The sequence below is a fragment of the Scyliorhinus torazame genome, chromosome 16 (genome assembly GCF_047496885.1).
Source record: "Scyliorhinus torazame isolate Kashiwa2021f chromosome 16, sScyTor2.1, whole genome shotgun sequence".
NCBI lineage: Eukaryota > Metazoa > Chordata > Chondrichthyes > Carcharhiniformes > Scyliorhinidae > Scyliorhinus > Scyliorhinus torazame.
In genome coordinates, this window is record NC_092722.1 from 118,517,295 (window position 1) to 118,530,822 (window position 13,528).

At 52.5% G+C, this 13,528-nt stretch overlaps 1 protein-coding gene across 5 annotated transcripts in view; it reads right to left on the reverse strand.

Moving 5' to 3' along the window:
• LOC140393014 (cGMP-dependent protein kinase 1) overlaps positions 1-13,528 on the reverse strand; it is a 1,245,261-nt gene that overhangs the window by 72,931 nt on the left and 1,158,802 nt on the right. For all 5 annotated transcript variants that reach the window (XM_072478937.1, XM_072478935.1, XM_072478938.1 and 2 more), the window contains one exon: positions 12,494-12,633. In XM_072478937.1, coding sequence (XP_072335038.1) covers positions 12,494-12,633 — 140 coding nt within the window. The remainder of the gene's footprint in view (positions 1-12,493; positions 12,634-13,528) is intronic.

Genomic DNA, 13,528 nt, shown 5'->3' on the forward strand with positions numbered 1-13,528 from the left:
TATGCAATCCAGGGGGGCAGCCATTTTGTCCGACTTCGTCGACGCCACCACTTTGTGACCAGAACGACACTCGTCAACTCAGCTCCATTCAACTTGACCAGTCCCAGCCTTGCCATCTTCAAAGCTCGATGATGGCTATCAGCCTCAATGGGCAGGAGACGTCCTGCCTCTTCGACTTTGGAAGCACGGATAGCTTTGTCTACCCGGACATGGTAAGGTGCTGTTCCCTCCGGGTCCTCCCCGTCTCACAAATCATATCCCTAGCTTCCGGATCACACTCCGTGCAGATCCGGGGGTACTGCACCGCCAACCTGGCAATACAGGGCGTCAAATACGCCAATATCAAACTCTACATCGTCCCCCATCTCTGCGCCCCTCTCCTACTGGGTTTCGACATTCAGTGCAACCTCCGTAGTCTATCCCTGAAGTTCGGGGACCCCTGCCCCCTCTCACCGTCTGTAGCCTCGCGACCCTGAAGGTCGCCCCTCCCTCGCTCTTCGTGAACCTCACCCCAGACTGAAAGCCCGTCGCCACCCAGAGCAGACGATACAGTGCTCATGACAAGGCCTTCGTCAGGTCAGAGGTCCAGCGAGTCCTGAGGGAAGGGATCATTGAGGCCAATAGCCACTTGTTGTGAAAACTCGGAAGAATATGACATTTGAAACATGGAAGTAACACTGAGAATGCCTGAGGCTTTTAAATGAAAGGGAGAAGTCCCACAAGGGGTTAACAGCAACAGCCTGTTTTGAAGACAGACAACTTCACAAACAGGGAAGAAAACAGATAGGAGCTTCATTTTAGTTTACAAGTTAGAAAAGTCATTTGATAGACTTAAACTCTTAAAATTATATGAAAAGGAACAGTATTTCACAAATCTTTAAGCAATGAATTATTTTATTGAACAATTAAGAAAAGCAGCCAGAATCTAAAGTATAAGAAAAGGAACAACTGTTAAGTGTGAAAAGTTGCTGACACTGGTAATAAAGTGAAACAACTGATTTACAAATTAAGAAAACTAGAAGGTGACAAGGTTACACTATAATGTACATCATATTTGAAGTTAAAACCTTTTAGAAGATGGCCAAAGCAGATAAAGTTAGAGTCAGGGGGGATAACCCTAACATGACATTAGCTTAACCCAAAGATGACCCAGGTCAAATCTGAGAAAACTCATTAAAAAAGACATAAATCCAAAAAACTGCTCACTAAAGACACAGACAAATCAACGACATGTTAAGCAAAGTGAGAAAATTCCAGTAAAGAATGGCGAGGTGGTGAGGGTGAAGCCGCGCTGTTGCTGTTAAGTAGCGCCACGCTTCGAAACCGATAAAACCTAGCCTTAAAACTGTCAAGCAGGCAGCCTGAAGGGTGCCAGGTGCAGAGATAAAGGGGCTCCAAATTGCTATAAAAACTGGGGAAAATGAGCAGATAATCAGAATCTTCCTCGGTGATGGGACAAGCAGCTTCTGAAGACCGAGCAGCCCAGAGAACCGAACAGAAGACCAAAAGTTAAAGAAAACTGATTGCCAAGAGAGACTTGAAAGTCTGCAACTGGTTCGCACAAGAAAAGGGGGGGGATTCTCCGACCCCACGCCAGGTCGGAGAATCGCCGGGGGCTGGCATGAATCCCGCCCCCGCCGTGTCCCGAAGTTTCCGCCACCAGAGATTCGGCGGGGGCGGGAATCGCGCTGCGCCGGTCGGCGGGCCCACCCCCGCCGATTCTCCGCCCGCGATGGGCCGAAGTCCCGCTGCTGGAATGCCTGCCCCACCAGCTTGGATTAAACCACCTTTTGAACGGCGGGACAAGGCGGCGCGGGCAGCCTCCGGGGTCCTGGGGGGGGGGCGCGAGGCGATATGGCCCCGGGGGGTGCCCCCACAGTGGTCTGGCCCGCGATCGGGGCCCACCGATCCGCGGGCGGGCCTGTGCCGTGGGGGCACTCTTTTTCTTCCGCCTTCGCCATGGTCTTCACTATGACAAAGGCGGAAGAGACCCCCTCCCCTGTGCATGCGTGGGGATGACGTCAGCAGCCACTGACGCTCCCGCGCATGCGTCGCCCGGCGAAGACCTTTCGGCTCCGGCTGGCGTGGCGCCAAAGGCCTTTCCCACCAGCCGGCGGAGTGCAAACCACTCCAGCTCGGGTCTAGCCCCTCAAAGTGAGGGCTTGGCCCATAAAGGTGCGGAGATGTCCGCACCTTTGGGGCGGCCCGACGCCGGAGTGGTTCCCGCCACTCCATTACACCGGAACCCCCCCGCCCCGCCGGGTAGGGGAGAATCCCGCCCATGATCTTTTTACCTTTCTGTAAAAGTAGTTATTCTCTTTCAACTTGAAAATAAAGTTAAGTTCAAATTGATAACCTGAAAGAATGGTTATTATTATTTTCTTAAGAAAGTTTACTTTACTTCACTTAGCAAGCTGGACCCTTGTGTAAGTTACTAAGTGGTAAGTAAATAAGATTCTTCTATGAAGATATGGGTTATACCGGGTGATGTGTTGGGTACTCTGCTACACAGACGAACCAACACGGTTGCGAATGGTACAACTCAATTTTATTGCTAACATTTATTTACAGTGGTAAACTGGTCACTGAGGTTCGATCATAACCCTAGAATCTGTGGACCTATTCCTAATACTATCTTGTAGTGGCACTCAGCACATGGTGGATGTCTGAGTGGCTTGCTGTGAGCTCTGTGCCCTGAGCTGTCTCCTGCTGGAATGCCCGGGAAGTGTCGTGTTCCCTGTTTTGTAGTGTGTATGCTCTTGCCTGTGATTGGCTGTGGTGTTGCGTGTGTTGATTGGTCCATTCATCTGTCCATCAGTATGCATGTATGTTTGTACCATGATGTTTACCTGAATATCATGACATCCCCCCTTTTTTTACAAGAACATGTGCCTATGTGATTATAAATAGAGATGTGTACTGAGTGCAACTGGGTGTGTGTGTGTGCAATATCTACAGCATGTACATGGGGCTAAACTATATACAAGAGGCGATGTCGGGTGCGACATAGCAACGAGGTTGTACCATAAACAAAGAACGGGGAAATGTTGAATGACAAAACAAACTCCTGTAACGACAAGGAAGAACAGAAACATATTAACACTGTGGTATTATGAGTTCAATGTACAAACAGGCTCATAAGTCTAGTCTAGTAGGTGGGCGAGAAATTCCGGTTGACCGCCTCAAGGGTGGATCTGGATCCACCGGCTGAGGAATGGGCCTGGCCACGGGCGACGACGGAAGGGGCATGGTGGCAGGAAGCTCCACAAAGTCGATATCAGGAACAACAGGAGGGTGTGGTGCCGGTGTAAGTTCCCGTAGCGAGCGTGGAAGTAGGCGAAGAGTCCGGCGATTGCGCCTACGAATGGATCCATCAGGCATGTGAACCAGGAACGAGCGGGGAACCACGCGTCGGAGAACGTCGGCAGGTGCTGACCAGCCACCTTCTGGTGGATGCGGACGTTGTCTCCAGGCGCCAGGGCGGGAAGATCAGTGGCCCGTGTATCATATGCCCTCTTCTGGCGAACGCGCTGCTGTTGCATTCTGTGTAGTACCGAAGCATGGTTGGTTGTGGGTACCAGAATGGATGGCACAGTGGTCCTGAGGGCGTGACCCATCAACAGCTGGGCTGGTGAGAGGCCAGTGGCTAGTGGGGCCGAGCGATAGGCCAGCAGGGCGAGGCAGAAATCCGATCCGGCAGCAGCAGCCTTGCAGAGGAGCCGCTTGGCAATGTGAACGCCCTTCTCCGCCTTTCCATTGGACTGGGGATGCAGAGGGCTGGACGTCACGTGTGTGAAGCCATACAAAGCAGCAAAGTACGACCATTCCTGGCTGGCAAAACAGGGCCCATTGTCCGACATGACAGTAATTGGAATGCCGAGGCGAGCGAAGGTGTCTTTGCAGGACCTTATGACAGCGGACGATGTCAAATCGTGCAGGCGTATGACCTCTGGATAGTTTGAAAAGTAATCAATGACGATTACATAGTCCCTGCCGAGCGCGTGAAAAAGGTCCACACCCACCTTCGCCCAGAGGGACGTCACCAGCTCATGGGGCTGAAGCGTCTCAGGAGGTTGCGCCGGTTGAAACCTTTGGCAGGTGGGGCAGTTGAGCACCATATTGGCAATGTCATCACTGATGCCCGGCCAGTATAGCGCCTCTCGGGCCCTCCGTCTGCACTTCTCGACCCCCAGATGGCCTTCGTGTATTGGTCGAGGACCAGCTTGTGCATGCTGTGCGGAATCACAATCCGGTCCAGCTTTAGGAGGACACCATCAATAACGGCAAGTCATCTCGGACATTGTAGAACTGCGGGCACTGTCCTTTGAACCATCCGCCCATCATGTGGCGCATCACTCGTTATAGAAGGGGGTCAGCCGCAGTCTCCCGGCGAATACGGGCCAGACTGGAGTCGTCAGCTGGCAGATTTGCCGATGTGAAGGCCACCTGCGCTTCGACCTGACAGGCGAACCCCTCCGAAACGGGCGGTGTGCTCACTGCTCGAGATACGGCATCCGCAATGATAAGGTCCTTTCCCGGGGTGTAGACCAGTTGGAAGTCATACCTCCTGAGATTAAGTAGGATGCGCTGGAGGCGAGGGGTCATCTCGTTCAGGTCCTTATTTATGATGCTGACCAGGGGGCGATGGCCAGTCTCAACGGTAAACTGGGGGAGACCATACACGTAGTCATGGAACTTGTCCATTCCGGTCAGCAAACCCAGGCACTCCTTTTCGATCTGCGCGTAGCGCTGTTCTGTGGGGGTCATGGCCCGCGAGGCATAGGCGACCGGGGTCCATGACGCAGTGTCATCCCACTGTAGGAGTACCGATCCAATGCCGGACTGGCTGGCATCAGTCGAAATTTTAGTGTCACGAGATGTGTCGAAAAACGCCAATACAGGGGCTGTGGTGAGCTTAATTTTGAGCTCCTCCCATTCCTTCTGGTGTGTGGGCAGCCACTGGAACTCCGTGGACTTCGTGACTAGGTGGCACAGAGTCGTCGTGTGGGAGGCAAGGTTGGGAATGAACTTCCCCAGGAAGTTGACCATGCCAAGGAAGCGTAGCACTGCTTTCTTGTCTGCCGGCTGCGGCATGGCTGTAATGGCGCTCACCTTGTCTGCATCCGGATGGACCCCTGACCGGAAAATGTGGTCCCCCAGGAACTTCAGCTCGGTTTGGCCGAAAGAACACTTGGCTCGGTTGAGGAGCAGGCCGTTTTCCGTATGCACGCAAAGAAGCGCTGGAGACGATTGATGTGCTCCTGTGGTGTGGTGGACCAGATAATGACGTCGTCCACGTAGACGCGCACCCCTTCGATGCCCTCCATCATCTGCTCCATGATCCTGTGAAAGACCTGGGATGCCGAGATGATGCCAAATGGCATTCTGTTATGGCAGAACCTGCCGAAAGGGGTGTTGAAGGTGCACAGCTTTCGGCTGGACTGATCCAGTTGGATCTGCCAAAAACCCTTCGAGGCATCCAGTTTTGTGAAGATTTTAGCCCAGGCCATCTCGCTCGTGATCTCTTCCCGTTTGGGTATGGGGTAGTTTTCCCTCATTATGTTGTTGTTGAGGTCTTTTGGATCAATGCAGATCCGGAGCTCGCCGGAGGGCTTCTTAACACACACCATGGAGCTGACCCATGGCATGGGCTCCGTGACCTGGGACAGCACCCCTTGGTCCTGGAGATCCTGCAGCTGCTGCTTGTGGCGGTCTTTGAGTGGCGCTGGGACCCTGCGAGGTGCGTGAATGACCGGGGTGGCGTCCGGTTTGAGCCGTATTCTGTAGGTGTAGGGCAGTGTTCCCATGCCCTCGAATGCCTCCTGGTTGTGGGCGAGGAGCGATTGGAGCTTTGCCCTGAATTCTGCATCCGGGAAGTCAGATGTGCCTTCTGGACTCGTTGCACGAGGTGGAGAACCTTGCATGCCTGTGCGCCTAGCAGGGAGTCCTTTGATGATCCGACTATTTCGAATGAGAGTGTGGCCGTGTGTGTGTTGTGTGTCACCTGGAGCTGGCAGGATCCCATAGCCGGGATAACGTTCCCATTGTAGCCGTTGCATCTTGCAAGGGGTGCCCGAATTGGTGGTCTGACCTTCATGGCGTAGAAGGCTGACCATGCTATGAGGTTGGCGGAGGCGCCAGTGTCCAGACGGAATGTTACCAGTGATCGGTTGACCATTCATCACCCGGATTGACAGTGTTCACTTGCAACGGCTGGTAGGTCCTGGCTTGAGACATCCAGTTCCCATCAATGACCGCAACACGGAAGGCGTCACGGTCGTCTGTGTCACTGGTCTGGATATCGTCTGCGCACGACTCGTAGTAAGGAGGCTGAATGGTCCGCACACCCCTGCGAGGTTGTCGTAATTGGGGAACATTGGCAGGTTGAGCTGCTCGACAGCAGGCAGCGTAGTGGCCCATCTTGCCACAGCGGAGGCATTGTCGGTTTCTTGCCGGACATTGCCGCTTTAAATGTGCGGCTCCGCAGTTGCCACATGTCATGACGTCATGGCGTTCGTTGCGCACCGCACATGCGCAGTTCGGTCTTGCGTCGAGTGCGCCTACGCATCACGTTCCACTGTGTCGATGTCTTTTTTGGCGCTCACAAACGCGGGAGGCCCCGGAAAGCGTGTGAAATGGCCGCCCTAGTCCGGGCCGCAGGCCGGGAGGAACTCGATCGCCTAGACCCGTTCGGCCGCGTAGGACGCCTGCCTCGCCGATCCGGCCGCGTAGGACCCCTGTCGAGCCGATTCGGCCGCTTGAAATTGGGAGTAGTGGCTAGTCGCGTTTTCATGTGGGTCACAGGCTTCGATTGCGGAGGCTAGGGTGAGGCCTTTAATTTTTAAGAGCTGCTGGCGTAGGGTGTCCGAGGTGACCCCAAAAACAATCTGGTCCCGAATTATTGAATCGGAGGTGGTGTCCTAACCGCAGGACTGCGCGAGGATATGGAGCTGCGTAAGGAACAATTGAAAGGGCTCATCCTTACCCTACAGGCGCTGCTGGAAGAGATACCTCTCGAAACTCTCGTTAATCTCGACGTTGAAGTGTTGGTCGAATTTGAGAAGGACCGTCTTGTATTTGGTCTTGTCCTCACCTTCCGTGAACACCAGGGAGTTGTAGACATGGATGGCGTGTTGGCCTGCCGTGGAGAAGAGGATGGCGATCTTTCTGGTGTCCGAAGCGCTCTCCTTTTCGTTGGCTTCCAGGAAGAGCTGGAAGCGCTGTTTGAACAGCTTCCAATTGACGCCAAGGTTTCCAGCGACTTGTAGCGGCTGCGGTGTGCTGACGGTGTCCAGGGCGCAGGATGGGAGATTCCGGAGGATTCGTAGGTAGGTCCCACAGTACACAGGTACTCCTGGTACGATGATGTGTTGGGTACTCTGCTACACAGACGAACCAACACGGTTGCGAATGGTACAACTCAGTTTTATTACTAACATTTATTTACAATGGTAAACTGTTTACTGAGGTTTGATCATAACCCTTGAATCTGTGGACCTATTCCTAATACTATCTTGGAGTGGCACTCAGCACATGGTGGATATCTGAGTGGCTTGCTGTGAGCTCTGTGCCCTGAGCTGTCTCCTGCTGGAATGCCCGGAAAATGTCGTGTTCCCTGTTTTGTAGTGTGTATGCTCTTGCCTGTGATTGGCTGTGGTGTTGTGTGTATGTTGATTGGTCCGTTCATCTGTCCATCAGTATGTATGTATGTTTGTACCATGATGTTTACCTGAATATCATGACACCGGGGGATAACTTGAAATACTAGTTTGACCCGAATAGCACTCGCCAAAGTCTGCGTAGGAGTTGGGGAGTGAGAATCCCTGCTCACCATTTAGAATAAATTGACCTTTTTTTGATTTAGGGGGAATTCTAAGAATAGTGGTGAGGTAAAAACTACACCCTGGAGAGCACAAGTGGTGGTCGTCAGGACCGGGGAGAAACACCGGATGGGCATCGACTACAGTCAGATGATCAACCGGTACACGCAGCTCGATGCATACCCCCTCCTACGCATATCTGACATGGTTAATCAGATTGTGCAGTATTGAACTTCTCTACGGTGGACTTGAAGTCCGCGTACCACCAGCTCCCTATCCGGCGGGAGGACGGACCGCCAGTACACTGCCTTTGAGGCAGATAGCCATCTCTTCCATTTCCCCAGGGTCCCCTTCGGCGTCACCAATGGGGTTTCGGTCTTCCAACGAACGATGGACCCAATGGTTGACCAGTACGGGCTGCGGGCCACATTCCCGTACTTGGATAATGTTATCATCTGCGGCCATGACCTGCAGGACCACGACGCCAACCGTCAAAACTTCCTCCGCACCACCGGACTCCTTAATTTGACATATAATGAGGAGAAATGCGTTTTCCGCACAACCCGGCTTGCCATCCTCGGCTATGTCGTGGAAAACGGAGTCCTAGGGCCTGACCCCGAACGCATGTGCCCCCTCCTGCAACTTTCCCTCCCCCACTGCCCCAAGGCCCTGAAAATGTGCTTGGGATTGTTCTCCTACTAAGCCCAGTGGGTCCCCAACTACGCGGACAAAACCCGCCCACTCATTAAGTCCAACACTTTCCCCCTGACGGCTGAGACCCGCCAGGCCTTCAACCGCATCAGATCCGAAATTGCCAAGGCCACGATGCATGCCGTGGACGAACCCATCCTGTTCCAGCTGGAAAGCGATGCGTCTGACTTTGCCCTGGCAGCCACTCTTAATCAGGCAGGGAGGCCTGTCACGTTTTTTTCCCGTACCCTCCATGCGTCCGAAATTCGACACTCCTCTGTTGATAAGGAGGTGCAAGCCATTGGTGAAGCTGTGCAGCACTGGAGGCATTACCTGGCCGGCAGGAGATTTACTCTCCTCACAGACCAACGGTCGGTTGCCTTCATGTTCAACAACACGCAGCGGGGCAAAATTAAGAACGACAAGATTTTGCGGTGGAGGATCGAGCACTCTACCTATAACAACGACATCTTGTATCGTCCTGGGAAGCTCAATGGTCCCCCAGATGCCCTGTCCCGAGGCACCGGCGCCAACGCGCAGGCTGACCGGTTACGGGCTATCCACAACAACCTCTGTCACCCGGGGATCACCTGGCTTCTCCACTTTGCCAAGGCCTGCAACCTGCCCTACTCCACAGAGGAGGTCAAGGCCATGGCCAGGGACTGCCAAGTCTGTGCGGAGTGCAAGCCGCACTTCTATCGGCCAGACAAGGCCCACCTGGTGAATGCCTCCCGCCCTTTTGAACGCCTCAGTATGTATTTCAAAGGGCCACTCCCCTCCACTGATCGTAACGTGTACTTTCTCAATGTTGTTGATGAGGACTCACGTTTTCCTTTCGCCATCCCATGCCCTGACATGACCTCTGCCACAGTCATCAAGGCCCCGCGCAGCATCTTCACCCTGTTCGGTTTCCCCACTTATATTCACAGCGATCGGGGATTTTCATTCATGAGCGATGAGCTGCGTCAGTACCTGCTCAGTAAGGGCATCGCCTAGAGCAGGACGACCAGCTACAACCCCAGCGGAAACGGGCAGGTGGAGAGGGAGAATGCTACGGTCTGGAAGGCCGTCCTTCTGGTCCTACGGTCGAGAAGTCTCCCAGTCGCCCGCTGGCACGAGGTCCTCCCTGACGCGCTCCACTCCATCCGGTCACTGTTGTGTACTGCCACTAACGAGACCACTCACGACCGTCTATTTGTCTTTCCCAGGACGTCGATCTCCGGGGTCTCGCTTCCTACCTGGCTCACGACTCCTGGGCCGGTACTCCTCCGGAAGCACATGAGGAGCCATAAGGCCGACCCCTTGGTCGAGAGGGTTCACCTTCTCCATGTGAACCTTCAGTACGCATACGTGACACACCGCGACGGGTGGCAGGACACAGTCTCCCTCAGGGACCAGGCCCCCGAGGGTACCCCTGCGCCCACCATCATTTCACCACTTCCTTCTACCTCCCCATCTACCCCATCAACTCATCCGGGGTCCATTAGCACCGCCCCTGCGCCGTCACCCTGTCCGGGACCCTGTTGTTAGGACGACGTGCTCCCGGAGTCGAAGGTCTCGACGCCAGTGCCTACACTGCGACGTTCACAGCGGACAATGCACCCTCCTGTGAGACTGAGCCTGTGAGTCCACTTCCCCGCCGGACTTTTTTTAACAGGGGGTGAATGTGGTGAGCCACGTATGGCTGTTGTATATATTATTGTATTTACTCACTGTTACTGTTGTTGTGTTGATGTTGTTGTTGGCTCTGCCTGTGGCTCCGCCCCTCTGAGAAGGTATATAACCCATCGATCCGGGACAGCCTCTCAGTGTGGGAGGAGCTACTGGGGGGCACATTCTAGCTGATTACAACCACCGTTTCGACTGGATTGATCGGTATCAGGAATTTTATTTCAAAAGGTGTTCACAACATTTAGTTTATATTTATTGAGCACTGCAAAGACTTCATAACATTATTATCTGTCGCATGAGTTCTGTGCATAGTGTATACTGCATGAGTGGGTAGAGATGATGCATGGATGGCCTGGAGAAGCCATGTCCTCACCTTCACAACAAGAACACTTTTTCCTTACTCTCAAACATACTTGAGAAGCTCTGGCTTCACAGCCACTCCACTTTTTAAAATCTCTAAATTAAAAATAGAAGCTATTACCTGCAGAGATCTACCGACTGAAGGTCTGTCAGACCACACTGGCAGCTCACTGCATGTTTCAATTCAAAGCTTGCCTAAATCTTGGAACAGTAAGAAGTCTTACACCACCAGGTTAAAGTCCAACAGGTTTGTTTCAAACACTAGCTTTCGGAGCGCTGCTCCGTCCTCTGGTGAATGAGGAAGGAGCAGCGCTCCGAAAGCTAGTGATTTGAAACAAACTTGTTGGACTTTAACCTGGTGTTGTAAGACTTCTTACTGTGCTCACCCCAGGCCACGCCAGCATCTCCATATCCTAAACCTTGGGAGACACAGTTCCATACTTGTTTCCAAATTTTTCGAAGGGTGGCCAGTGTTATTCCCAGGATGGAAAGCATAAGAATTTTACCCCTCCCTATTTCTTTGGGTGAACCCAGTACAGGTTTTGGGAGGCCAAGTTTCAGGCCTGGGGTATTTTAGTTTCAGGGCTGCCTTTATCGGTGTTGATCCTCAATTAAATGCCGAGACCTACAATGGTTCAGTTATTGGTTCCTGCTTTTTTAACAATGAGTAAAATAGCCAGATCCCCTGGATGATTACAACAAAGTGTAGGATAAATATTTAATGGAACCAAATGAACAACTGAAGCTAAAGATAAATGCGTATCAGATCACTACAGAAACATTCAATTTGCTCCAAGTGGTCTTTGCTGATCCTCCACACAAGCATCCTTCCAATCTGCTCTATCTAATCATATCAATTGATCCTTCTATTCCACTTCCCCTTATGTACTTATCTTGGGCGACATTCTCCGACCCCCCGCCGGGTCGGAGAATCGCTGGGGGCTGGCGTGAATCCCGCCCCCGCCGGTTGCCGAAGTCTCCGGCACCTGAGATTCGGCAGGGGCAGGAATCGCGCCGCGCCGGTTGGCGGGCCCCCCCGCTCGATTCTCCGGCCCGGATGGCCGAAGTCCCGCCGATAAATTGCCTGTCCCGCCGGCGTAAATTGAACCACCTACCTTACCAGCGGGACAAGGTGGCGTGAGCGGGCTCCAGGTCGGGGGGTGCCCCCACAGTGGCCTGGCCCGCGATCGGGGCCCACCGATCCGCGGGCGGGCCTGTGCCGTGGGGGCACTCTTTCCCTTCCGCCTCCGCCACGGTCTCCACCAAGGCGGAGGCGGAAGAGACTCCCTTCACTGCGCATGCGTGGGAAACTGTCAGCGGCCGCTGACGCTCCCGCGCATGCGCCGCCCGGATATGTCATTTCCGCGCCAGCTGGCGGGGCACCAAAGGCCTTTTCCGCCAGCTGGCGGTGCGAAAATTCCTCCGGCGCCGACCTAGCCCCTCAATGTTGGGGCTCGGCCCCCAAAGATGCGGAGCATTCCGCACCTTTGGGGCGGCGCGATGCCCGTCTGATTTGCGCCGTTTTGGGCGCCAGTCGGCGGACATCGCACCGTTTCCGGAGAATTTCGCCCCTTGTTTCCACTTAAATCCATCCCAGCCATTTGCCTTGACTGTCTCACGTGGTAATGAGTTCCACAATATAACTATATTTTGAGTAATGAATTAGGGTAGAATAAAAAATAGGTTGGAATAAAAATTAGGTTAGATTGTAACAGAAAAAATCGGATAGATTTCAGCAAAAATAGGATAAATTTTATGAAGGACAAAAAACAGGACAGACTGTAATCAGAGAATATAGGTTATAATATATAAGAAGCATATGTTATATCGGAGGTAGAGACAGAAGGCGGCCTAATACATAACAAACAGGTACCATATCAGTCTTTTCACCTCCATCTCAAGGACCCAGTTTTTTCTTTTCTGCCCCATGAGGTAATCCAATGGAAGCTTACCTCACAATGAAGTCTGAGTGAGCTTCCTGCATTATTTGCTTTTCCGATCGTATGTGCTCCTGCTGTCGGGTATCTACTATGTGACGTTTTTTCAGGATTTTCATGGCAAACGTTTTGGATTCCTCACTTTTTAATTGGACCTTTTTAAGAATAAACAGAAGTTTTATTTGCATTTTTCAAAAACGCCTCGGCTTCCTGTCCTGCAAGTTCCAATATTCTGAAATTCAATTTGTTCTTCTATATCGCGAACAGCATGCCTGCATTCTTTACTTTACTCCTCAAACAAAAATTCCATTCAGAAATCTTCTCAAAAATCAGAGGTAATAATAATAATCTTTATTGTCACAAGTAGGCTTACATTAACACTGCAATGAAGTTACTGTGAAAATCTCCATGTCGCCAAACTCCGCCGCCTTTTTGGGTGCACTGAGGGCGAATTCGGAATGTCCAAATTACCTAACAGACATCTTTCGGGACTTGTGGGAGGAAACTGGAGCACCCGAAGGAACCCCATGCACACAAAGGGAGACGTGCAGACTCTGCACAAGCCGGCAATCGAACCTGGGTCCCTGGTGCTGTGAAGCATCAGTGCTAACCACTGTGTTACCATACCACCCAAAAGCTGAAGAGAGTCTGATATTTGTATACATCAGAGACAAAGTGCAGAACTCCCCCAAGAATTTCAAAGTATAGACTCAGGCAGGCGGGAAGTGAGGTGCAATTCCCACAACGCTATCCAAATCGCAATCCATCCAAACTTAGAATTTTGTTTTGGAGGGGATGAGTTTTGCACTGGCACTGAGGGACATGACCTAAACATTGGCAAGCCCGGCTTCACAGAGATCAAGTATGCCCTGATCTTAGAGTAACAGTAAAGGCATACCCCTGCCCACCATCCTCATTGGTATCAATGCCCTCCTCCCCAAAGGGTCTCTGGCATTAGGAGCCTCCCAACTGATCTCTCTTCAGACACCGCGCCTCCTTCTATACAGCATCAGGCCCAACACCATCACCCCCAATCACCAGCACCCAGCT